Source organism: Lycium barbarum, chromosome 10, assembly GCF_019175385.1.
Source record: "Lycium barbarum isolate Lr01 chromosome 10, ASM1917538v2, whole genome shotgun sequence".
Taxonomy (NCBI): Eukaryota; Viridiplantae; Streptophyta; class Magnoliopsida; order Solanales; family Solanaceae; genus Lycium; species Lycium barbarum.
The window spans coordinates 13,259,188-13,282,654 of record NC_083346.1 but is presented as its reverse complement, the minus strand read 5'-3'; the positions used below and the strand labels follow the sequence as shown (position 1 = coordinate 13,282,654).

General features: G+C 35.3%; 3 protein-coding genes across 3 annotated transcripts; all 3 read right to left on the bottom strand.

Moving 5' to 3' along the window:
* LOC132612739 (ankyrin repeat-containing protein NPR4-like) lies at nucleotides 1-2,417 on the bottom strand. Its single transcript, XM_060326836.1, has 3 exons — nucleotides 1,865-2,417; nucleotides 716-852; nucleotides 1-591 (listed from the first exon to the last, which is right to left on the bottom strand). Exons 1-3 carry the CDS (start codon nucleotides 2,415-2,417, stop codon nucleotides 1-3), a joined length of 1,281 nt encoding a protein of 426 aa, XP_060182819.1.
* A 5,664-nt stretch (nucleotides 2,418-8,081) lies between these two features.
* LOC132612604 (uncharacterized) lies at nucleotides 8,082-12,133 on the bottom strand. The gene is made up of 4 exons (XM_060326702.1): nucleotides 11,714-12,133; nucleotides 10,804-11,060; nucleotides 9,259-9,704; nucleotides 8,082-8,498 (listed from the first exon to the last, which is right to left on the bottom strand). The coding sequence occupies exons 1-4, from the start codon at nucleotides 11,821-11,823 to the stop codon at nucleotides 8,229-8,231; spliced, it is 1,083 nt and encodes a 360-aa protein (XP_060182685.1). The 5' UTR covers nucleotides 11,824-12,133; the 3' UTR covers nucleotides 8,082-8,228.
* A 1,357-nt stretch (nucleotides 12,134-13,490) lies between these two features.
* On the bottom strand, nucleotides 13,491-21,708 carry LOC132612606 (uricase-2 isozyme 1). The gene is made up of 8 exons (XM_060326703.1): nucleotides 21,402-21,708; nucleotides 20,262-20,354; nucleotides 19,855-19,930; nucleotides 16,684-16,793; nucleotides 16,027-16,118; nucleotides 15,730-15,903; nucleotides 15,499-15,592; nucleotides 13,491-13,982 (listed from the first exon to the last, which is right to left on the bottom strand). Exons 1-8 carry the CDS (start codon nucleotides 21,600-21,602, stop codon nucleotides 13,899-13,901), a joined length of 924 nt encoding a protein of 307 aa, XP_060182686.1. The 5' UTR covers nucleotides 21,603-21,708; the 3' UTR covers nucleotides 13,491-13,898.
* Nucleotides 21,709-23,467: the final 1,759 nt, after the last annotated feature.

Sequence of the window (23,467 nt, the reverse complement as noted above, 5' to 3'; positions counted from 1 at the left end):
CTAGAGGCCGTATTTCATGGCTGACATGTACACAAACAGCATAAAAAAGTAGATGCTGCTGAGGGCAGAGACAACAATGGCAAGAGTAGTAGTGGAATGTGCTAAAGTAGCATATGTACCAGTTACAAATGCAAGCATAACTGCTGCCAAAGCAAAAAACAGCCAAAAAGTTGAGAGTCGGTATAACAACGTGATAGCAGCGAGATTCTTGGCAAATGCATCGATTGCTGCCATGGCGATGTAGCTGAATACAGCACCAGAAGAGCATACAAAGGAAATGGCATTTGTAACAACGAATGCTTTGAAAACCGCTTTTCTTATTAGAAGTGCCATCCCTTGATTAGGACCTGGATTGTTATCGAAGCCTCCCGGCAATGTCAAACCAGCTGTGAAGGTGACTGCAGCTATTAGTGTGGCCACAACTAGATGAGTCTGAGCTACCTTCATATAATTATCGATCCTTCCTTTATAATTCTCCCACCTCGTCTCCGTTTCATTTTCTGTCGTTGGCATTCGCTTTTCCTCCCGTTTTATCTCAAAGTCACGTCCTCCGAATTGACCAAATCTTAACAAATTCTTCAGCAGTGAGCCCTAAGTTTTCACAGTTGAGTTTATACACAAAGTTGAAGAACAGAGAATTTGTTTAGCTGAAAAAAATTGGTTGAAGGAAATAATAAATTCTGGTACAGTAAGACAGGTTAAGAAGTAATTGTACGTGATGCAGCTTGTATATGCTTTCAATGTTTAGAACCACAACTCCATATATCTTTTTTTGGACACAAATGCCAAAAACATCAGTTCTGTAAAAGGCATAGCTATAGTAAAAAAACATCAGTTCTGTAAAAGGCATAGCTATAGTAAAAAGGGAAAAGGGTCAAAAACACTCCTGAACTCTTCGAAATAGGTTAACTTTACCCTCCATGACGTTTTTGGCATAAAAATGCTCTCGCCGTTAGTCAATTAACTCAAAGATGCCCTCCAACTGGCCAAGTAGCTCAAAAATACCCTTCGTACTAACGGTTGCTCCAAAACAAGGCGAAAATTGTCAATTTTACAGCTAGCTTTAAATATTTGCATTTAATTTATTAAATTTCAGCTACCTTATTAAGTTGTTTTATTTCAAAAAGAAAAAAGGAAAAATTATTAGGCAAGAGTCAACACATGTATTACCAACACCAAAAACATAAATGGAATGAAATCTAGTCATGCTACGAAAGGGGAGCCTAAGTATTCCTCTTTGTTTCAATTTTTCAGATTTTAAAAGTCAAACTTCTTAATTTTGACTATGAATTCGGACATAGAAGCTTTAACTTTTTTTGAAATCAAATTTATATATTTGGAAACTATGTGAAAAATACTACTATAAATCACATGAATAGTGAACAACTTCAAATATTTAAAAGGCATATGCAAAAATTCTGGTAAAAAGAAACTCGTTTTCAAAAGGTGCCACATAAATTAGGACGGAGGGAGTAGGAAGTTTTGGTGCATACCTTATTTGTTAGGGGGTTCACACGTAATTATATTGAAATATATCTACTAGATTGTCTAGTACTAGTAGAGGGTCTATGCAAAAGCTACTGGGTTCATCCAAACCCCCATGTTGCACTGTAGCTCCACCCCTGCGTGCCACGTCAACATTTGTGTTTACATGTTCAACTTTATACGAGTTGAGGTGCCTACTTGTGCACACCCAAAGTTGGAGGACATACTTGCCAGTTGAAGCCAAGTTTGACAGCCTCTTTGTGCATATGCCTTTTTTTTTTAAATAATGTAGTTTATGGATTTTTTAACCTATTCGCTCAAGATGTATATCAGTATCAAACTATTACATGCGGTAAGTAAGATCAATAAGGAAAGTTACCTTCTCGTCCATGAATTATTGCTGCATGCAAAGCTGTTCGATGACATGGACCAGCATAAGTTGGTGTCTTGCAGGATTCCAAGATTTCAACCAAAGCATCATAAAAACCAGACTCCGCAGCAAGAAAAAGTGGTGTCTCCCCAGCTTTGTTTGCTGGAAATTCACACTCAGGATCTTCTTTCACCAAGACCCTGACCACTTCTACATGTTGCTTCCTCACGGCCTTGTGCAAGGTTGTATCACCATTGTCATCTGTCATCCTCATAAGGGTTTCCTTCGCCTCTCCTATGGCGCCAGATAGTAACAAGCGAACTACTTCTGTGTGCCCTTCCTTTGCTGCCACATGAAGTGCGGTTTCATTTTTCTTGTTCTGACGACATAGTAATGCTGGAGAAACAGCAAGAACTTCTCGGGCCAAATCAAAGTGACCATAGAGTGCTGCAAGATGCAGAATGGTGTTGCCTTGTGGAGTAACTTGGCAGCCAACTTCAACATCTGTTTTCATCAGCTGGACATTGCCTTCCACAGCTGCTTTGTACAAGGTTGGATCCATCCCTTTTGATTTAGTGGATGTAGTATTAAGGGAAATCTCCCTATTATATAAGATCTTGTGACCAAGAGCATGTTTCAAGCTATCAAAAACTGCTTATTCTGATAAATTTTTGTCAATACAACTTTTTAGAAAAGCACCTTTTGTTTGGCTAATTCGTTTGACGATTGCTTTTTTCAGTATTTGATGAGCACATTGTGTCTGGCCAATCATTTTTAAAAGTGCTTTTGCGTATCAAATTATGAAAAAAAGAAAAGTATCAAGGCACGTTTTTCAATTAAGATTATTTAAAATAGAAAAATTATTTTGAATATTTATTATGAAAGATTTTAATGCTACGAGAAAAGATATTAACTCACATATTTTATAGCATTGGCATTGTTACTCCAAATAGGAAAAAGAGCGATAGAAGAAAGAGATCCTGAAAAATCCATTTTTTTAGAAATCTAGTTTTCCAAATTTAGTTTAAAAAATGGGGTTTTCACATTTTAAAAAAATAATTAATTTTTCCAATTTTTTTTATAAAATTTAGTTTTTTCACATTTTGACAAGAAAAACACTTTTTTTCATTTCTTTTTAATAATCCAGACTTTATTTGAAAAATAAAATTGTCCTAAGAAAATGAAATCATGAAAATCAAGATTTTTTAAGACATTTTAAAAAATAATCAAGTTTTCCATATTTTAAAAAAATCCATATTTTCAGTTTTGTTTAAAAAAAAAGGTTTAAAAAAATAAATTTTCGTATCTTTTAAATATCCATTTTTCATTTTGTTTTTTGAAGAAAATTCAGTTTTTCTAAAAAAAGTTGACACGTAAGCGTTTTTTTTTTAAAACAAATAAATATACGTATGGCAAGGAGAGTGTGTGTCACTCTCCCATCTGAGAGTGGACATCAACGTTTAGGGGGTAATTATTTCGTTTAAAAAAGTTTAGGGAGGTAATAGGACCCAAGAAAAGATAAGGTGTGTCGTAACAACTTCGGGTATAGTTCAGGAGGGTAATGATGCCTTATCCCTTTTATTAAGGTAGGGTAGTTTGATAAATAAAATTTAGGGCAAAGGGTCAAATTTATCCTCTAAGTATGGTTTATAGTTTAAATTTGCCCTCCCCGTTAGCATACTTGATAAATTGCCCTTATATGAATGGAGTCTGACTTGGACTCCACAACACAAAAAAAAAAAAAATTAGCCAGGTCAGATCCACGTAGGCGCCGCATAAGCTCTCAAACCCAGTTATTTTAACGCATAACCCGTAACCGATTGCCCCGTCTCATAAAATCATACAACCCTAGCTCATTTTATTTTAGCAAGAGAGGGAATCACCCCCATATGGGTCTTTAGATCCTAACATAGAGGCCAACCATAGGCAATACTCCCCACCCACCAGGATCACCAAATACAGCTTATAGCTTTCATCTAATCTGCTCTTTTCCGTAATTTCTAACGGTGTAATTTGATTTCAAAACATAAATATCTTATTTTACACCAAAAAAGTGGATGTTTTGGTACTCCTATTCCAAACTCTATCACTCTTTCTAAAATTATCGCGCTTAACCAGAATGCCATCTCTGTAATACTCCATAAACCATAACTACACATAGAGATGTACCCATTAATCACATCCCATCAAGCAATTCAAATAAAACAATCAATAGCATATAAGTAACCCTAATCAAAACAAACACCTATTTGAATTACTTCATCACCATTATAAGTTCAAATCCAATTAAACATAAAAACTTTCAATTCATCCAATAAGATGGGGGAAAAAAAAACGGATAGGGCTAGGGTTATATGATAAATATATGATTTTACACCAAAAAAGTAGATGTGAGGCACAATCTGGTTTAAGAAGACCCAAATGGGGGTGATTCTCTCTCTTTCTAAAATAATCTAGGGTTGCATGATTTTATGGGAAGGGAAAACGGGTTATGGGTTAAAATAATTGGGAGCCATAGCTAATTTTTTTGTGTTGTGCAGTCCAAGTCAGACTTCCATCCATATGAGGGTAAATATATCAAGTATCTTAACGGGGAGGGCAAATTTGATTTCAAACTTTGACGTAGGGTAAATTTAAACTATAAATCATACTTAGAGGGTAAATTTGATCATTTGCCCTAAAATTTATGGTAAGGACAATTGTATTCTTGAAAATATTAATTTTCACATGCTGTGGCAAAAAGTAGATATTTGTAGCTTCTTCCTAACAGGTAGAAAAAAATGTTTCTACTGCTATTCACAAGCACCTTTTTTTTTTTTTTTTTTCATCAAACACCTCAAATTTCAAAATAAGGCCTTTTTTTATTTTTTAAAGTAACTTTAGCCTCGAAGTAACGTGGAAACATACCATGAATCACTTGCTAATAGTTTCGATATTGGAAAAGACTAATGTTGACGAATCTTTGAAGAGTGTTTGTTTCACATGTTGTGGCCAGCTGATATTACTTATTTAAAAGTTGTCAACCTCAAGGTTTTAATTATTGGCTTTGAGTCGTTGAGAGTGTCATCGTCAACCCCAAACGCGGGGTTAGAATATTTTACAAGGGTAAAAAGATCTAGAAGATCTCTTTTCTTACTATATATTTAATTAAAAAATATTAAAAATGAAAAAGAAAAATTGAACCAACCAAACTGGAGGAATATGATATTTGACTTTTGTTTCAATTAGAAAGCAAACAATTAAAAAGCAGACAAGGAACGGTGGTTTTCTTGATAAACTTTAGAAAATTTAAGAATATATACCCCTACTAAGAATATTGTTAAAGTCATTAGGGTTTTGATGATCAGTTTAATTCACCCCCTCTCGACAGAATCAACTCATCCTTTTTTGCAAAGGAATTTAACACTAACCAACACAAAAAAAGTTCAAGTGTGAGCAGTAGAAAACTCAACAACAACAACATACCCAGTGTGATTCCATAGGTGAGGTCTTGATAGAGAGGTTGTTCCTGACAGACTCTCGAATCAAGTAAATTTGAAAAAAAAAAATACGAAAATGAAAGCAGTAAACAACAACAACGAGATAATACGATATAAAAAGAAGTACATTCTTTGACCAAACCCTGAACTAATGTTTCACAACAAGTCAGCAAATTCCAAGTGTTTCAAACAGGGCAGCACATATCAGTGTCACCATAAAGAGTATTTTTCACTAAAGCACACCCCCATTTTGGTTTAATTATTGTCTCTTAAGTGGACAAGTGAGAACATTGCACGTATATCAGAACTATAATCCAGGAAAATAATACTTAACCCAAAAGACAATCAACACAGGCTTTACATTCACCCAGGTAGGCAGCAACTAATTCTTTCTTTGAGGGACTATTACAAACATTTGTGGGCAGGAAGGAATTCTAGTCAATGTAAACAATTTCGGGAGTGTAAATTCTCCTCTGTTTCCAAATTTTAGTACACAGATTGAGTCTCAAATCCTTACCCAATTGCAGGTTTTGTTTCCCAAAAATTTTATAACAACATACCCAGTGTTATCCCATAAAGTGGGGTCTGGAAGGGTAGAGTGTAAGCAGAGTAGCAGACCTTACCCCTACCTTGCAGGTTGTTTTTGATAGACACTTGGCTCGAGGAAAAAACAATTCAAAGCAGTCCGGAAAAGGTAATAACATAAATGAAGAAGTCATGACAAAATACAATAGAAAGCGTACAACATCATGCACAGTAACTACAACAAAATAGAACAATAATCGAATTACAAGAAGCAGCACATAGTAACAGAAATTGAAGTACCCAAAAATTTTAACTCAAACAAAGAAGATCAAAGATAGTGTGCTCAAGTTCAGCCAAAGAGACAGAAATAAATAAGAAATTAAAATCATATGATTCACCCTCTAATTTTACAGAGAAAAGATTGGAGTTTGTACCTGCAATTTGAAGTTCAAATGAGAGAAAAAGAAACTGCGCTATGCACACTTCTATGTGTAATAAATTGGGTTAAAATCACAGAAAGCAAATGATTTAAATACAAGAGTTGTTTAAACCTCTGTTACGCCTACATCATGCAAAAATATATTTACTGGTAATTGATATTCTGATTTTCTACTTAAAAGTTTTACTTATATCCATAATTCATTTTCATTTATCAAAACCTTATTAGGACTTAGGTTTGCTACGCGGGATAAGGTGGATATTCAGAATTAAGTCCATGATTAAATTTATGTTGTATTTGATTGACGGTTTAAATTTATCTTGGTTGGTATAAAATTATCCCACATTAAATTTATACCATCAACCAAAACACAGTATACATTTAATCTCATACTTAATTCTGGATATCTCATCTTACCCCATCAAATTTGAAATTATTTTATCACACCTCCCAGGTCAAGTTAATACATTTTGCAACATCGAAATACGATGTGTAGAGCTTTGCGACCGTGTTTTTTGGGTGTGGAATTGCATCGGTGTTTAGATAATTCAAAGGGATGCATAAGTACGGGTGTTCACGGTTTGGTTAAAAACCGATCCAAACCGAAAACCAAATCAAACCGATTAAATAAACCGATATTTACTTGGGTTAGGTTTGGTTTGGTTTTGAATTTTTAAAAACCGATAATATTTGGTTTGGTTTTGGTTTTACTAAAAGCAAACTGAAGAAAAAACCGAACCGAACCGACAAATTTTATAGATAATTTGTATAATTATATATATACAATATATTAGTTTTTATAAATACTTTTAAATAATTTATATATTGTTTAAGTAAAATTTTATTCATTTTTAATAGGCTAATGAACTTTATCTGTAAGCCGAGTTAAAAAAAAAAAAACATGAAATCAAACTCATTTATTCAAAGAAACAACTATATGAGATTTACGTTGATTTATTTTTTGTATTTCTTATAAACTTTATTCACTTAATTTAAATCATAAATTTTAAGACATTTTCTCCATAATGCAAGAAACTATAGCTACCACAATAAAAGGGTAGTAATGAATTATAAGTTGGAAAAGGATAGAAAATTCTCTCCAAATTGTAGGGAAAAAAAACATGAAAGAGAGAAATACTGTTAATTTTCATAAAAACCGACCCAAACCAAACAAAACCGATGAATATGTATTCTATTTGGTTTGGTTTGGTTTTAATAATTTTAAAAACAGGCTAGATTGATTTGGTTTTGGTTTTAACCTAAAACTAACCCAAACTGACCCATGAACACACCTATGTATACATACGGTATACAAACAGAAGTTTCTTTGTGCTATGTTATTGCCCAGAAGTTCATACTGTTATGAAAAAGAACATAATACATAAACAGACCTTCAAACTTGACCTCAGATAGCAAGTATGCCTTTCAATTTTGGGTGTATACAAGTAGTCACTTCAACTTGTTTCCACTTTGGCAATTGTGCACTCCACCTTACAAAATAATCATCTAGACATCTCAAAAAATTATGTGTCACGTCAGTGCCACATCAGCATTTATGTTTACCTGTTTAACTTCTTACAAGTTGAGTTGTCTACTTATGCACACCCAAAGTTCGAAGACATACTTGCCAGCTGAGGCCAAGTTTGAAAGTCAGTATACGTATTATGCCTTATGAGAAGTGTTAATGGTATATTGCCAGTGAACTTATAGGTAGCATGCCAATTTTTAACTGCTCAGGAAATTATGTTGAGCAGCAGGTTAGGAAAATAAAAGAACTGAGGGCTGTAAAAACACACTCTCTTGTATTAAGATTGAAAAAAGAAAATCAAACGAGAGAACATGAATATTTAGAAGAACCATCAAACAACAAAGTTAATAAATAAATAAATTTAACTTATATAACATGCGTAGTTCTTGATATACAAGACAACTAAACATCGGGCTGTAGACCAAGTCCCTTGCGCGTCTTTCCAACAAATAGATCCCCGGATTTTATCATGCCTGGAACGCGTCCAGCAATTGACAAACAAGGAAATTGAGCCACTGCGTCTTTTCTCCCAAGAGAAACTAAAGCCAATGCCTTGGTTGCTGGCTTATACACAGCCAATTTGTGATCGTCTTCCGCTCCCTTTATTAACGACGTGATATTCTTGGCTGCTACCTTTGCATGTTCTTGAGCCAAATATCCCTGTTTAAGTTCCTGTATTGCACCATCACAAAGTAAGGACGACTTGCAGATAAAATACTTCTTATGACGCAAGAATTACTATGATCTATTGGAGCTTTTACTGGTAGAGTAATAGTTATCCAGTTACATATATGCATATTAGCCAAGTCTAGCTACTTCCAAAAAAAAATAAAAAAATTAGCCAAGTCTAGCTACTTTCATGGCTTTTCTATATAAGGAGGGGAAGGAAAAGTATGAACAAGTAGCTGCAGCTATATTAGCAAAGGTTAATGTTATACTGAAATGCATTGGAGATAGCAACACCATCGTCATGTTTTCTGAAGTTGCTATTCAAGTACTTAAGTAGCATTAGCATATATCATAATAGATTTAACATATTGTTAGCTCTATAAACACCAACACAAACATAGGTAAGCAGATTATGATGATAAAATTAGACATGACACTTTTTTTTGGTGATAACAAGAAATGGACATATAGCATATCAAGAGCTTTCAGTAATTAATCTTTTACAGCTGCAACAATCTCAAAAAATGAAGGAAAAAAAAAATTGAACTCTAGACCCAAACTCGGTTTATGACTATGGAAAAGGGAACCAGGAATAGAGGATGCATAGACAGGGGGTTCTTGAACAATAATTGAAACATACTTTTTAAGTACTACCACTTGTCTTGGAAGAGGGAGGTTAACATTTAAAGGTTTATAGGGATGACAACAAGTATGAGACATGAAAACCCTTAAGAAAAGATTAAAAAGGGTTTGATTGACTTACCGGAATATCGGTAATGTCCCCAGTAGCAAAGATATTGTTGTGTCCCTTGATCCTCAAATTTGAATCAACCATTAGCCTTCCACGACTGTCCAAACTATCCTTTAAGATAGTTTCTTTTAGCCATGCTGAACCAAATGGTGTACCGATGCAGAAAAAATGGCAATCAGCAACTATGGTTTCTCCACCCGATGTTTTATAAACGCCTTCTGATGCAGAGTTTACATCGACAGATTGCCCTAAGATGACCTCAACTTTCTTTGAAGTAAGCCAATTCAGTGCCTTTTTTCTGGCACTTTCTCCGATAAATTCCAACAATCTTGATCCCCTGTGCACCAGCGTCACCTTCTTAGCAGGAAAATCAACAGCAATTTCACCAGCCAGCTCCACACCTGTTGGCCCTCCTCCGACTATTAATATGGAGTTTGCAGCCTTTATCTTTTCATTCTCTGTAAACCAAGGAACAACAGTTAAGCACAAGTATGCTTACCCTGATTAAGTACAATTTCAGCTTCATTTGATGAACAATGGAAAGTTAGATTTGTATTACTGCTCTTTCATGATAAATCAGTCATCCCTAGGTAAGTCATCCTCCTCTCAGGCAAAACAGATTGAAGAGCTATCATTCTCTGCTTTTTTCTTTAAGGTAAAGCTTTAATGAAGTAGCACCCAAGTGTATGGCCCAGTGGTCAATGAAGTGGGTCGAGAACCATGAGGTCTAAGGTTCAAATCTCAGCAACAACAACAACACCATACCCAGAGTAATCCCACAAGTGGAGTCTGGGAGGGTGGTGTGTTCGCAGCCTACCCCTCTACCTTGTGAAGGTAGAGAGACTGCTTCTGATAAAAAAACACTAGGTGATTTCTTCCCGTCCTAGCCGTGGTGGACAGAGTTACCTGGTACCTATTGCTGGTGGGAGGTGGCACGTATCCCGTGGAACTAGTCGAGGTGCGCGTAAGCTGGCATGGACACCACGGTTATCAAAAAAATAAATAAATAATGAAGTTGTGGATTTAAGCTCCAGTATACACGTGGTATCAAATAGTAAGAGCCTACATCAATCTATGGTTTCGACGAATAACATTCAGACATCTGTGCTGCTAACATGACCAGAGTTAAGAATTTTTGTTAGCCTCTCTAGGCTCCTAAACAGACAAAAGAAAAAAAGTGATTCTCTGGTCACTTTGTTCCTTTCTTTTCCATATATCTTGGCCTCCTCCTCATACTTTTTTCCTACAATCATATGGTATTTGGAGTGATAGAAAGTCAAAAAAAAATAAAAATGCATAGCTATAATACAGGTAAAATGACAATCTAAAGGAAGGTAATTGTGCATGTTCAAAACTATGGGATTGTGAAGTAAGACAAGCTGTTAGTAAAGTGATGGAAATATATCACCATTTGAGTATTTAAGAATCTATCAGAAAACCGTTGAATTTCTTAAGGTTGGTGTCTTAAGGTAAAAGTAAAACTAGTTGGACATAAGCTTTTGCGTTCTATGAAAGCAGAACACAAAAGTGACTACATTGAATGAGATGAACCAATACCTGCTAGGTATTGACTAATCTTCACCAGTTTCGTTGAAGCACCGCTTTGTGTATGACCAGTGGCAACAACAAGATAGTCATAGGGAATTCGATTGCCTTGTTTGGTTAATATATCGGTGTCTGTGATGTCAACTGCAGCTGATGCAATGATTTTCGCTTGAGGAAGGTACTCAGTGTGAGTAATCACTGATCTTGTAGCAAATGTAGGTTCAACAATAGACCTTAAGCTTGCCCATGTTATCTCAAAATACTCCTTCCTGTTCCATTTCATGCATACAGTTAATTTACGCACAACAAACTAATACTCTCTCCAATTCAGCTTATGTGACTTACTGTCCCTTTAAGTCTGTTTAAAAAAGAATGCCACTTTTCATGTTTAGTAAATCTTAAAATCCAACATCCTACATGACATATTTAAAACCATAAGATCAAATGACATTTTAACATCTTCGGTTTAAGATCACAAGATTCAAAAATCTTCCTTAACTCTGTGCTCAGTCAAACTAAGACACATAAAATGAAATGGAGTAGTAATAAACAAGTTCAAACAAGTAGTCATGATAAAAATCAAGAACTTGAAATGATCAATCCCTAAAGCTAACAACTACTCCCTCCGTCCCAATTTAAGTGTCTTACTTTTATTTTTGGTCTTGTCCCAAAAAAAAGTGTCTCTCTCTATATTTAATAATTTGACAATTCAAACATTCTACCTAGCTAGCAAGTTTATAACCACAAGAATCAAAGGATATTTTAGTACACAACTTTAATCTGAGATCACAAGATTCAAAAGTCTGTCTTTGTTTCTTAAACTCCGTGTCTAGTTAAACTAAGACACTTAAATTGAGACGGAGGGAGTAACAAGCAATTGAAGAATGAGAGGTAAAAAGTTGATAAAAAGAGAAATGCTTACTCATCAATAAGGGAAACATTGGCCTCATTTTGAAGAGTTTTAGCAACAACAGAACCTGCAACACCACCCCCAATAACTACCACATTTTTCTTTTCTCCCCCTAAACTCATATCCAAATTTCAGGTTAAAAAAAAAAAATCTCAACTTTAAGAAAAAAAATCAAGAAATAGCAGACCCAATTTCCCGTATCACAAAACAAAGCTATACCCAAGTTGTATTAATGCACAATTTGCAATTTAATTTTGTGGGGAGAATAGAACATCAAATACCCACTTATATACAAGAAAAAAGGTGTGTGCCCCAATAATAAAAAGAATGGAATCTTCTTAGTTAAGAGATGAACCAAAAGTCAAAAACCTGTATTCTAGAACATGAAAATCAAAAGGGAATTGTTTTTTCTGATTATAGAAAGAGAAAGCAAGAGGAAGATTCTTGGATTTCTTTTTGGTACTTGGTAGAAGAATTAATGCAAACAGAATAATGTTTATTTTTTGTTTTTTAAATACTAAAAATGGAAGAGGAAAAGGAGAAATTGTCTTTAAATTGTCTTTCCTTTTTTATATTATTAAAACCAATGAGGTAACCAATGAAGAATTTAAAGAGTTCTTTGTTTCTGTCTTCTCTAATCCTCCCATTGCTTTGTTTGGAGGCTAGGTACATTAAAGATTAATATGCATATAAATAATACTAGTACTATATTAGTATTTCAATGGTCCCAATTTACCTAATGAACTTTCCATTTTAGTTTGTTTTAATGATTTTTTTTTTCTTTTTTAACTTGAACTTCTCATCTGATTCTTAATGTGATAATATATAATCACATGAGACTTATTTTCAATCGCAAATTTCAAAAAAGAAAATTCTTCAACTCTATTTTTAATTAAGTAACATCACATACAACGAAATGGAGGGAATATTAGTGTGAAAGAGTTTCTTCTCGCTTAGTTATTAGTTCAAATAGAAGACCAAAATCTAGCTCGAAGGGACAGTAATTTTTCATATTATAATCGTATTTATGTTTCACTGTCTCTATTTCTCTTGACGTTCTTTCCATATATTAATAATTTAAAAAAATTAAAAAGCATCCGCCGCTTATCCCTTCCAGTTATATTTTTAAAAAATACCAAATTTAACGAAAGGAGTGAAATTTTTGAAACGTTTGATCATCATTCATCAGGATGTCATAATATTGTGTGATCATAACACTTTCAAAATTTGTCATCATAACTATATTTCATAACAACTCCGCCTGTGTGAGCTCGCTCACATTGCCGGTCCCAAGCCCGGATAAAGGAGGAGGGTTGCCGAGGGTCAATCGGAAACAGCCTCCCTACCCAGGTAGGGATAAGGCTGCGTACATCTTATCCTCCCCAGACCCCACTATTGTGGGATTACACTGGGTAGTGACCAAGCAACTATATTTCATAACGTTTATCACCGATAAAATGACAAGTTTAAGTTAAATTATTTCCAAATTAAAAAGCTACCTCTTTTTGTGGAACGAACTAAAAATAAAATATTACTACATTAACTGAAACAGAGAGAGTATATGGTTTCGTAGAACTAAATAGTCAATTGTCTTCCTGTGATTTTTTCAGTACTATTTTTAAATGTAAGATCATTATGATTAGTACGGAGCCCTAATACATTTCCTATAATTTATCCCCCAGGATTCGTATATCAGTAAACTCATCTGCTAGAAATAAAGATTCAATGTCTCATTGCACCCTGAAAAGTAGATGTGTTTAGCCTTAACATTTTGTAAATTGGAGGAGTAAGGTTTTTAATCTCAATCTTGAGTATAAAAGAGATTTTCCCCTGATACTATTTTCAGAGCTGTCTGTTACATAATCAGTATAAGGTACAATGACCAACACGACTTAAACAAGACATCGATTTATTGTCGACTCGGGAGGGGTAGTTCCTCTTTTAGCCACAATTCCAATTATATCACAATGACAAATCATGTTGTCCAAGAACTTGAGAAACAAATATCACATTCTTTATTTTACACGACAATGACAATTAGACACCCATGTGCTACATGTGTACAGCAAACTTCCAAGTTTCAGAACCATGTTACGTTGTTGCTTCTTGCTAGGAACTTCTCCCCTTGAGTTGATTTGGGGTGGTAACAACTTAAATGTAAGAAAATGAAAATGGGCTCCCTTTGATCAGCAGCATTTTACATCTTTGACCTAATACGACTGAGAGTGGCCTGAATTGTTCCATGCGGTTCATCCGTAGGCAAATAAACATCATCATCAAACTGAAAGGTTACAATGGATTAATATCAGCCATTGATTCAAGCTCATGAGAATATGATAAGAGGTATATAATGCCCAAGAGGATCAACTTATAGCAGCATAACATTTCTGACCGAAAGAAGGCAGACTGCTGTGCAGCATTGAAACTTGAAAACTAAACATTTGAAGCAACTGGACAATACATGGTTAAAGATATGTAACTCGCGAATCATTTACGTGGATTATTAACTGTACCCACTGCATTAACTCCTCTTGTTTCAAACTCTTCCAATACATGTAGATACTGTACCACCGCAACTTGGCATTAAGTTATTAGTATTAAATTGAGAATGTGGATTTGTTATACTCAGATTGGGAACGTGTGGGGATCACACTATGATGCAAAAGGGCTCTAGTTCTATCCTTGATCAGAGAATTCTCTATGAAAAATATGAATCAGAGTTTGAAGAAGGGGATGGGAGAAGGAGCCCTTGACCCGCAGGAGGATTCCCTTTGACAATGTTGGCAAACCACTGCTCTCTTCCTCCCCGAGGCCAAATCCATGCAGGCCATCCCTCCATTAATGACACGTTTTCAATGCTTCGAAAAAGTTCAGATATTTTCCAGCTTCCAGAGATTAGACCATTATATGATTAAGCTGCATTATGCCATGGCAAAAGTTGGTAAAGAGAACATCCACCTAGTTTGTTGGATGTTTCTTCTTAGCCAGTGTCAGCTACTCTAGCTTTTGTGCATTTATCAAGCATCAATTTTGAAGTCGTTGCAATATATCTACTTTGAAGTTCTCTTTAACATGAATAAAAATTGGACCTTATCACTATGAATCTTCTATGCCAGCTCCATTGATTCACTTACCATGATTGCTCCCCTTCCCAAGCCCAGCCATAACTCCTCTGCACAAATGCCCCAGCAGCCTTGACTTCCCTGGCCCTTAGTCCCTTCCTTCCCCTTCTAACCCAGCCTGTCTTGCACTTTCCTACAACAGCTCAGTTTCTCCATTGGTCTCTTTCTCTCCCCCTTTTTTTTTTTTTTTTGGAACATGTATTAATGTATATACCACAAAATATAAACTAGTACTAAGGATGATGCCAGGAAGATTAACTTCTTATCTTTCTTTTTTCTTACTATATATTTCTTTTCTTCACTTTTGTGAATTTCCTTTCATTTTAAATTTATATGTACGCTGTGTATATCATTCAAAACTTCTTAAAGAATCAATTCACACGAATGACGCCATTTTGGTCACATTATTGTTAAACTTGACAACATCCTCTTCTCTTGTCACAAAAGGGAAGGCCTCAAAAGTTTTTCTCAAAGGTTTATTTAGTTTTCCTAAGCTAGAGAGGAGGTTTAAGTAACTGACCCATCTTATCTCATGGAAATTGGTTCAGTTTTGGAAGGGATGTTGCCTGGTAAATATCATTACAAGTGTTGGGAAATAACTTGGTCATCAAATTCACTGTCATGTCAGCACACAGTTTCACTGAAGTCCAGCAAATGAGGGAGGGGAAACTTTACCTTAACAATTACTGGATTATCTTTGCTTGGCAAATTGACTGGCAGGAAATGGAGATTTGGCATCTTCAACTGAATGAATGAAATGTCGGGAAACCTGAAAGAATAATACCTAGAAACTGTGATTCAAGGCAATTATGAAACTTGAAGAAGAAAATAAAGCGTTTTTGAGGTTTAGTTTCTCTTCTATAAGATCTAGGAAAACGTCTTATGAGTTGGAATTGAGAGAAAGACCTTCCAAGAACAGCCTTCGCCATTTCATAAAGCGTGGCTTGAACAGAAGGACTGTATACTCCTTCCTTAGATGGGCCAAAGAATGTGTTTAGCAGGACCTCCTTCACATCCATGTATCTCTCTGTGAAATACAGAGGCTTCAGGGGAAGACTTGAGAGAGACTCAAAAGAGTACCTATATGAACCAATGTTCAAGTTCACAACACGGTCAACAATGGGGAGAAATGAAACATGGTCCAATGATGAAGAACTAACAAAGCAAGACCAAGATCTAACTTTAACAAGATGAATAATTTACCTCCAAGATGCAGAGACCTCTGTAGCCATCATCCTTTCCTGTGTTTCAGGCAAGATAGTGTACTTGTCCCTAATGAATCCTTCAAAACCTGACTGTTTCAATGAGCTATTTGTTATGCAAATGGATAATGCACTTATTATGAATGAAATTCTGTTAGCCATTTGTTTAGGGTGGTGTACCAAGAAACGTGTGCTACAAATTTTTATCACGCGTGAAAAAAGAAGAAGTTGTTCTTTATTCCCATAGGAAGAAGTATTAGGTGCTGACACTTCAATTTTAGAGTAAAGAAGACTAAGGACCTGTGCGGGGCCAAATGGATCTTGTCTACCCACATATAAACTATATATTGACTATTCTCCATCATTCATGAGAGTACTACCCTTGTTGCCTTGCCCTGATCCATAGCCCTGCACCTCCACTACCACCGTCCGGGTGGTGCGGGAAAAACAAACTAAAAAGACTTCCTTGGGAGCGACATATCTCTTTTTTATTAAGGAGGATCGCATATCTTAATAGAACTAGTGCAAACAGCTTTCACTTAAACTCCAGAACCCTTTTCTTTCTTGTTTTTTGAGGTATGTGGAACTTTAGCCTTACCCGCAACAACTTGAAGCAGAAAATACAGCTAAATTTAGGCAGATGTGTAACAGGGATTACCTGAGTTGTCTTCAGAATTGATAATCCTTCGATACCAGATGTCATGCGCAATATTCCCGATTTATCGACCATTACTTCAGTTGTGTGTCTCTCAGAGCCAAGCTTAAAACCTTATAATGATGGCAACATAGAACAATAGAATTAGTCCCAAGGAAAACCAGTTTCCTCGTTAATCTCAGTGGATCTCTTCATCAGATAGAAAATCAGATCGTATAAATGGAAGGCAAAGTTAGGAGGTGCACCGAGTTAGAGATATCAAACAAAAGCGAAATTAACGGCTTAAGGCACTTAGGCATCCCAAGCTAGATGTTTTCCCCTGCAATCCACTTGAATTCTCTTAAGTTTCATTGAACATTGAAACAAAACAACAACTGTTTTTCGATTCATACAACGACGCCCATTTTTGAGGTTCCAAAACCCTTTTCAAGGGGTCTCATCCAGTGAAAATTCAGCTCCTAGATTAGATCGTATTCCAAGCCAATAAATTCAAGAAACAGGAGGTCCACAAACTGCAACTCTCAGGTCGCAACTATGTTCCAGGGAAAATTATACCTCCATGTAATATACGACAGGTCGAACTTTAAGCCCTTTTATAGCTAAAAATTGATATGAACAGCTAAAATGGATTTGAACAGTATTTCCAGAAAAGTTGCTTCAGCCATAAAATAGCTCTTGGAAGCATTTTGCAAAAGAAAAGCTGGTCACATAGAGCTTTATTCTCAGTCCAATATGAACCTGCAAGGATTTTGTCAAATTACTTGCCCAAAATGGCGAGTTGATAATTTTAGGACCTATTTCGTTTCAGTCTTTTGATAGAAAGTAACTAAAAGAATTCTACTTACAACAAAAGGAAAGACCTAGATTGCAGTTGCATTAAAGACCAGAAGAATTTTTTTTCATTTTGACAAGGAAGAGCAGAAGAATAGGAAGCCTTCCACAGACAAAAAAACATCTGCCTAAGCCTTGGTTTAGCACCAAAGAGAGTGACCTAGTGGTCAGTGAAGCGGGTGCGAGCCTTTCAAGGTTTGAACCCAACAAACCAAGAATCATCTGCCACCTTTGTTAGAAGAGTTAGATGTTACGTGATACATGTGCTGGTGGAAAGTAGCAAGGAGAAACTCATGGTGTGGATAAGCTGGGCCAGATCTATCATTAATGTTCTAATTTGGTGATCAAACTGTCTCAAGAAGATCCACCACCACTCTATATTTAACATTACTTAGCTTCTAATTTAACATCTGTGACTGATAACTAGTTGAATGCTTAACAGATTACGCAACCCACGCTTGACAGCGTGTCAGGGACTGGTGTTATATGTAACCTTTTAGTGAATCACCAGGAAGAAGGGGTTCAATGATGACAAGCAAGCTGTTAAATACAAGGTTCAAGCATCTTCAGTCAAGTTATCAAGTTACAAACAGCATTTAATGCTGAAGATCATTCATCCCATGAGGTGGTGCACATATCCCTAAATAGTTTGATTGTTTAAGAGGTCATTGTAGTCTCTACATGACGATCTGATATGAATTACATGAGAAAAGATGAGCAAACATTTCCAGCCACTGGAAACCATTTTACTCCATGCCATCGTTTTTTGAGCATCCATGCCTTTGTCAAATCTAACCTTTTTTTAACATGCACAATGCTACATAGCGTGAACTTAAAAAGAGGGGATAAACCTTGGTGGGTACTTGTAGAGTTGATACCAACTATGCAAGTCAACCCTGTGTTGTCATTTCAATTAGTCCCATGAGGAGATCCAGTCTCCTAAAAAAGATATCTTAACTACCTAACTATTTCAGCTTATTATACAATGCTGACAAATGCATAAGTTGAGGGAAAACTAGTTGAAATAAATCCGAGTGAGCAGCAGTATGAGGGTAGCAAATGGTGATTGATGGAGAAAAGGAGAAAGCTACAAAGGTATAGTCTTTTCACCATGGAGAAGACTAGGTTTCCGGAAGATAGATGTCCTTTTTATCAAGGGAACAAGGTTTTGGAAAGATAAGTTTCTTGTTGCGAAAATTTAATTAGCTAATTTAAGAAGTTCCAGTTTTTGCTTGAACGTGAAGGTTCAGGTTCGAAACTTGTATAGACCACAAATATTCTACTGTTTCCCTGAAGATGTGGATAGTGCCAAAATTTTCTTTTATCACCCTGATCCACTTGGACCCATCATTTTCTTGATTAAAGAAAATATGTAACAGTTATTTCCTGAAAGAAATCTCACTAAATTGCTCAGCAAATTTGGAAAGTCGAAGTAGATTCTTCCATAGATTACTTTTCTTTTTCTTTTGGATAATTGTGGTGTCCGAGCCAGCTTGCACACACCTTGCTAATCCACCGGGTACTTGGTACCTCCACTAGCACAAGTACCCAGTAACTCTGCTTACTAAGACTACTTAGGCAGATGAGAAGATATGAGAAGATATCACCCAGATTGAGCTTATTCTAATTTAAACCAAAAGCAAGCAAATACATTCTATGGAAATTCATGATGCTACCAAGCAAGGATTACAATGTTAGATCAGGTTTATCTAGTTAACTGCATTAACCAGTTTGTAGTCATTACCAACCAAAATGCTTTAACATTTCATTAAGATCTAATTTAAAAAAAAAATGATCATGATGAGATGAGAAAAAGGAAAATTCACACCATTTAGCCTTCCCAAAAAAAATTCAGACCATTTAGGAAGCTTTGACGGGAAGAAATCATTATTTGGAAGCAAGATTGTCTCAGACTTGACTTTGAACTTGATCTTGCCTTATCAAATTTGGCCCCATATTGTTAAATGAAAGCTCAGATGTCTGGGACACTGGCTGATTTTCTGGAAGAGATGGTAACATGTGTGTGTGTGTGAGAGAGAGAGGGGGGGATTGGATATGGGAATTACTCACAAAATGTGTTATCATAACTTACAATAGGAGTGGAAGTCCAAATCACTCATGGTGGTGGTCTAAGAAAATTAATTTGACACGAAGGAGATGAAACACAGTCAAGCAAAGGAGGAAATCAGCCAACCGGCAGACGAGGAATCAAGAAGAATACTCACTACAATTCATGAGAATTAGCAGCACAATGTAAGTTAGAGCTTCATTTTAACTTCTAAAGGGAGGGGAAATTCAATATGGAAGTATGTAACACATTCAGTCGTAATTCAAAAGGCTTACCATGGTCATGCTGTTGCCCCTTTATGCTAATGCGTTCCCATGGCTTTTCAACTATATTAACGATTGCAGCAGTTACCTACAATAACAGAACATAAAAAAGCACTTAAGAAGATCCATGTAAGGTGAGCTGTAGAAGACATATAAGTCAGTCCTATAATTAAACAATGCCATGAGCAAAGCACAAAAACTCCCCAACTCTGCACACAACAGAATGCAACAAACACACAATTGCTTATTCTTCTCAACAGAGCAATTATGAGATTAAAGGACATGAAATAAGATTGATCTGTGCCCAAAAAAAAGAGATGCCTTAGATGTTTACAAAAGAGAGTACCCTTCGGAAATTTCTAAATTCAGTGGCTAGAATAACGACGTGGATAGGTGGAAGTGACGAGATAAAATGATACCTGCTGATAATAGGAAGTGAAGTGTTTTGCAAGTACAATGGCAAAATCTTCAGCTGAGAGTTGCTCTGAACATTCCTTAGCTTTGGCATACACCTGTTTCAGGTGTCCAATTGTTAGAATTAAAACCAAAAGACAAAGGAAAATCTAACTTACACGAACACAATATTAATCCGATCTGGCCTGTTGGGCCAAGCTTTTGCAAGAAATAGTAGCAAAAGCCTTTTTGAGAAGCTAAAAAAAAAGTAATTTTTTCCCAGAGAAAATACACGTAGAGCCTGTTTGGCTTAGCTTAAAAAAAGTGGCTTATAAGCTAGTTTGACAAAAAACAACTTATAAACCCAAAAAAAAAAAAATTGAGCCACCCCAATTTTATTTTTTTTGGCTTATTCTAACACTTTTTTAGCTTATAAATTGGTTTATCAAACACCTAAAAAACCAAAAAACAGCTTATAAGTCAATCCAAACGGACTCTTAAAAGTACTTTTTAAAAGCTTGATCAAATATTAATTGTTGCTCAAAATAATTTTTAAATTAATCGGCCAACACACCGACCTTAGAACATTTTCTTTTCCAAGCGAAATCCCCTAGTACATGAAAGAGCGAAAAAGTGCTTTCGTTGTTGTGGAATAAAATCATTTTTTTAATCCGGTCTTTCAATGCAAAGGGCGAAGGAAAAAAAATATTTTTGTCCAAAAAAAAAAAAACGAAACATGCGATTTTGTTTCATATCTAAGAGCCCTTTCTAGTTTTTTTTTTTTAAATACATTAGGAAATAATGAATTGAGTTAGGCATCTTCTCACTAAAATACCCCTAAACTTGGTATCAGTCCCCGAACTATTGTCACACATAAAAATACCCCTGATCTGATTTTAATTCACCCGCGTTGCCACATGGCCAAACAGGCTTCCAAACAAGTAAAAGCTGAATGTCTAAAACTTTTGTAGCATATTAGTGAAGAAAATTCGCGATCAGACAATATCTTCCACAATTGTATCAGAAAAAGATAACATTTCTGAAGTTTCAAGGATGATGATATTGAGCATCAGATGTACCTGATCTAACAAAATTCTACACGCAAGCATATGATTCAACTGTTACACACACACACACACACAAAAAAAAAAAAAAAAGGAAATTACAGTGTTTTTCATGGTATCGGTGGCGACGATATCAGAATTATCACCAGCGATATAAGCAGATATACAATCGGAGAGGAGACTGATATTAACACTCCATTCAGCAAAGTGATGTTTTCCATCTCCATCTTTCCAAACCCTGGCTACTCTTACTCTTGATTTTCCATGCCTTTGTGCCAGTTTCAGTCCCTTCAATTCCTCCATTTTCGGTTGATCTGTTTCTCTTTTTGTCTTTGCTAGTCAAAGCTCTGTGCGATGTACATTGTACTTGTGTATTTGGACACGTATCTATCTATAGTCGCACTGCCACGTTAACCCATATTAGTACTTATCTCTTTCAATACAACTAGAGTTTATTTATTGGCTGGCCCCACCACTGAAACCATGGGCGCTTTTTGCAGTGGAACATTCATCAACTACTACCAGTGTAGTATAGGCATTAAACAAATTTCATTTAGACCTTGTAATCAAAATTTGTAGCAATTGAACACATAATAAAAAAGATATTTAAAAAAATTGAGTGTGTTCTCACGTATACACATACTAGTTTTCATTATGTCCGTGCTAAGCCTGGGTCCAAACTCAGGATATAAAAGTAATAATTTACCAGATAAATGGAGTTGTCGGGCATTCCCGGCCCACCAAGCGAAAGCAGTGGTTTCTTGGTCACGACCAGCTAAGGCTAAAGTTCCATTAAAGAGCCTTTCCACGTGGTAGAACCTCCTCAGGGAATATAAGGTTTTCATGAGGCTGATCTTGAGTCGCCATCCAAGCGCGAGTACCTTCGTTTAAGAGAATATTTTTGGTGTAGAAAGTCTCAGATTCAGGATCTTCCGCTGCGCGAATTTCCTGAGAAACGAAGTCATAGGCACGTAGGTTCATTAAATAAAGAATATAATTTTTATGGCACGTTAAATAAGTCTTGTTAATAAGACTTTATAATTATTAAAATTCTTAATTACAATTGGATAATTTTAAATTAAGAAATTATTTATGATGAAGGAATTTTGGCTGAAGAATTTTAAAAATATCAAAAGACCGCAAGTAATTCGATATTTTATAAAAAAAGAAATATATGATATAAAATTTAACATTGGCATTTTTATGAATTTGTGAGCATGTAATTTCTTAGTTTTAGATAGAAATAAATATATTTTGATATTTTTTAAGTTTTAATTTTTAATTTTACTCATAATTTCATGTGGCAAGAGCTATTGCAAAACGCATTTTTTCATCTAATACAATAACAAATTTAAATGGCTTCAAGTTTATACGACATTATTTATAACATTGGTTTAGGGACTTTGCTCAAATTTACCTATTAATGATATTATAAGGATATTAATTAATAGGAGTAATAATTAAAGTATTCAATTCATTTTACTTTTATGCTTATTTCACGCCTCATAAGAAAATACCTTCTCCATTCCATTTTAATTATTATTTGGCTTTTTCATGTGCATTAAAAAAAATACAAAGTATTATTTATTGAGTTATGCTATTTATTAGATTCTTTTTTAGAATTGAGCAATATTACCTCCTTAACCAGAGGTTTCGGCTTCGAGCCTTGAGAATGGAGAAATCCCTGATAGAGAGAGCTTCACTCAGTAATGGGTCTTATCCGACGTGAATCCCAATATAGTCGGGCTCGAATGTGGATACTGTATACCAGGTGAAAAACCATAAAAAAAAACCATTTACAAAGGCAAATTTCTTCATTGAACTTCTGTCAATAATCAGACACAGATGGTCATGATCTCGAGTCTTAGATTAGCTTTAGTTAAACCATAATAATGGTAGTAATAGTAATTTGACTTTTTAGCAAGCGATTACCAAAAGAACATGTTAAAAATAAATAATCTTGCCAAAATTGAATTAGATGAATAGAAAAAGTTTACATGCGTAAATGTGAAAATTGATAACTTAAGATAAGATATGATAGTGGGACTCATATATTTTACTTTTCCAGAACCAGCAAAATCCTTGGCAAAGCTCAGCTACAACACGTGTCCAACTTCAGAGCATCCAAAAACAAAATTACCAAGTTGACCCTCTGAGGAAGACAACAC

Excerpts from the sequence above, each read along its gene's own strand:
- LOC132612739 (XM_060326836.1), bottom strand. The coding sequence starts at position 2,417 with ATGGATCCAACCTTGTACAAAGCAGCTGTGGAAGGCAATGTCCAGCTG. Across the intron at positions 853-1,864 it reads AATAATTCATGGACGAGAAG|CTATGCCTTTTACAGAACTG; the intron begins GTAACTTTCCTT and ends TTTTTACTATAG. Across the intron at positions 592-715 it reads GCATATACAAGCTGCATCAC|GGCTCACTGCTGAAGAATTT; the intron begins GTACAATTACTT and ends GTGAAAACTTAG.
- LOC132612604 (XM_060326702.1), bottom strand. The coding sequence starts at position 11,823 with ATGAGTTTAGGGGGAGAAAAGAAAAATGTGGTAGTTATTGGGGGTGGT. Across the intron at positions 11,061-11,713 it reads AATGTTTCCCTTATTGATGA|GAAGGAGTATTTTGAGATAA; the intron begins GTAAGCATTTCT and ends GAAATGGAACAG. Across the intron at positions 9,705-10,803 it reads GATTAGTCAATACCTAGCAG|AGAATGAAAAGATAAAGGCT; the intron begins GTATTGGTTCAT and ends CTTGGTTTACAG.
- LOC132612606 (XM_060326703.1), bottom strand. The coding sequence starts at position 21,602 with ATGGAGGAATTGAAGGGACTGAAACTGGCACAAAGGCATGGAAAATCA. Across the intron at positions 19,931-20,261 it reads TCACTTCCTATTATCAGCAG|GTAACTGCTGCAATCGTTAA; the intron begins GTATCATTTTAT and ends CTGTTATTGTAG. Across the intron at positions 16,794-19,854 it reads GGGGCAACAGCATGACCATG|GTTTTAAGCTTGGCTCTGAG; the intron begins GTAAGCCTTTTG and ends CATCATTATAAG.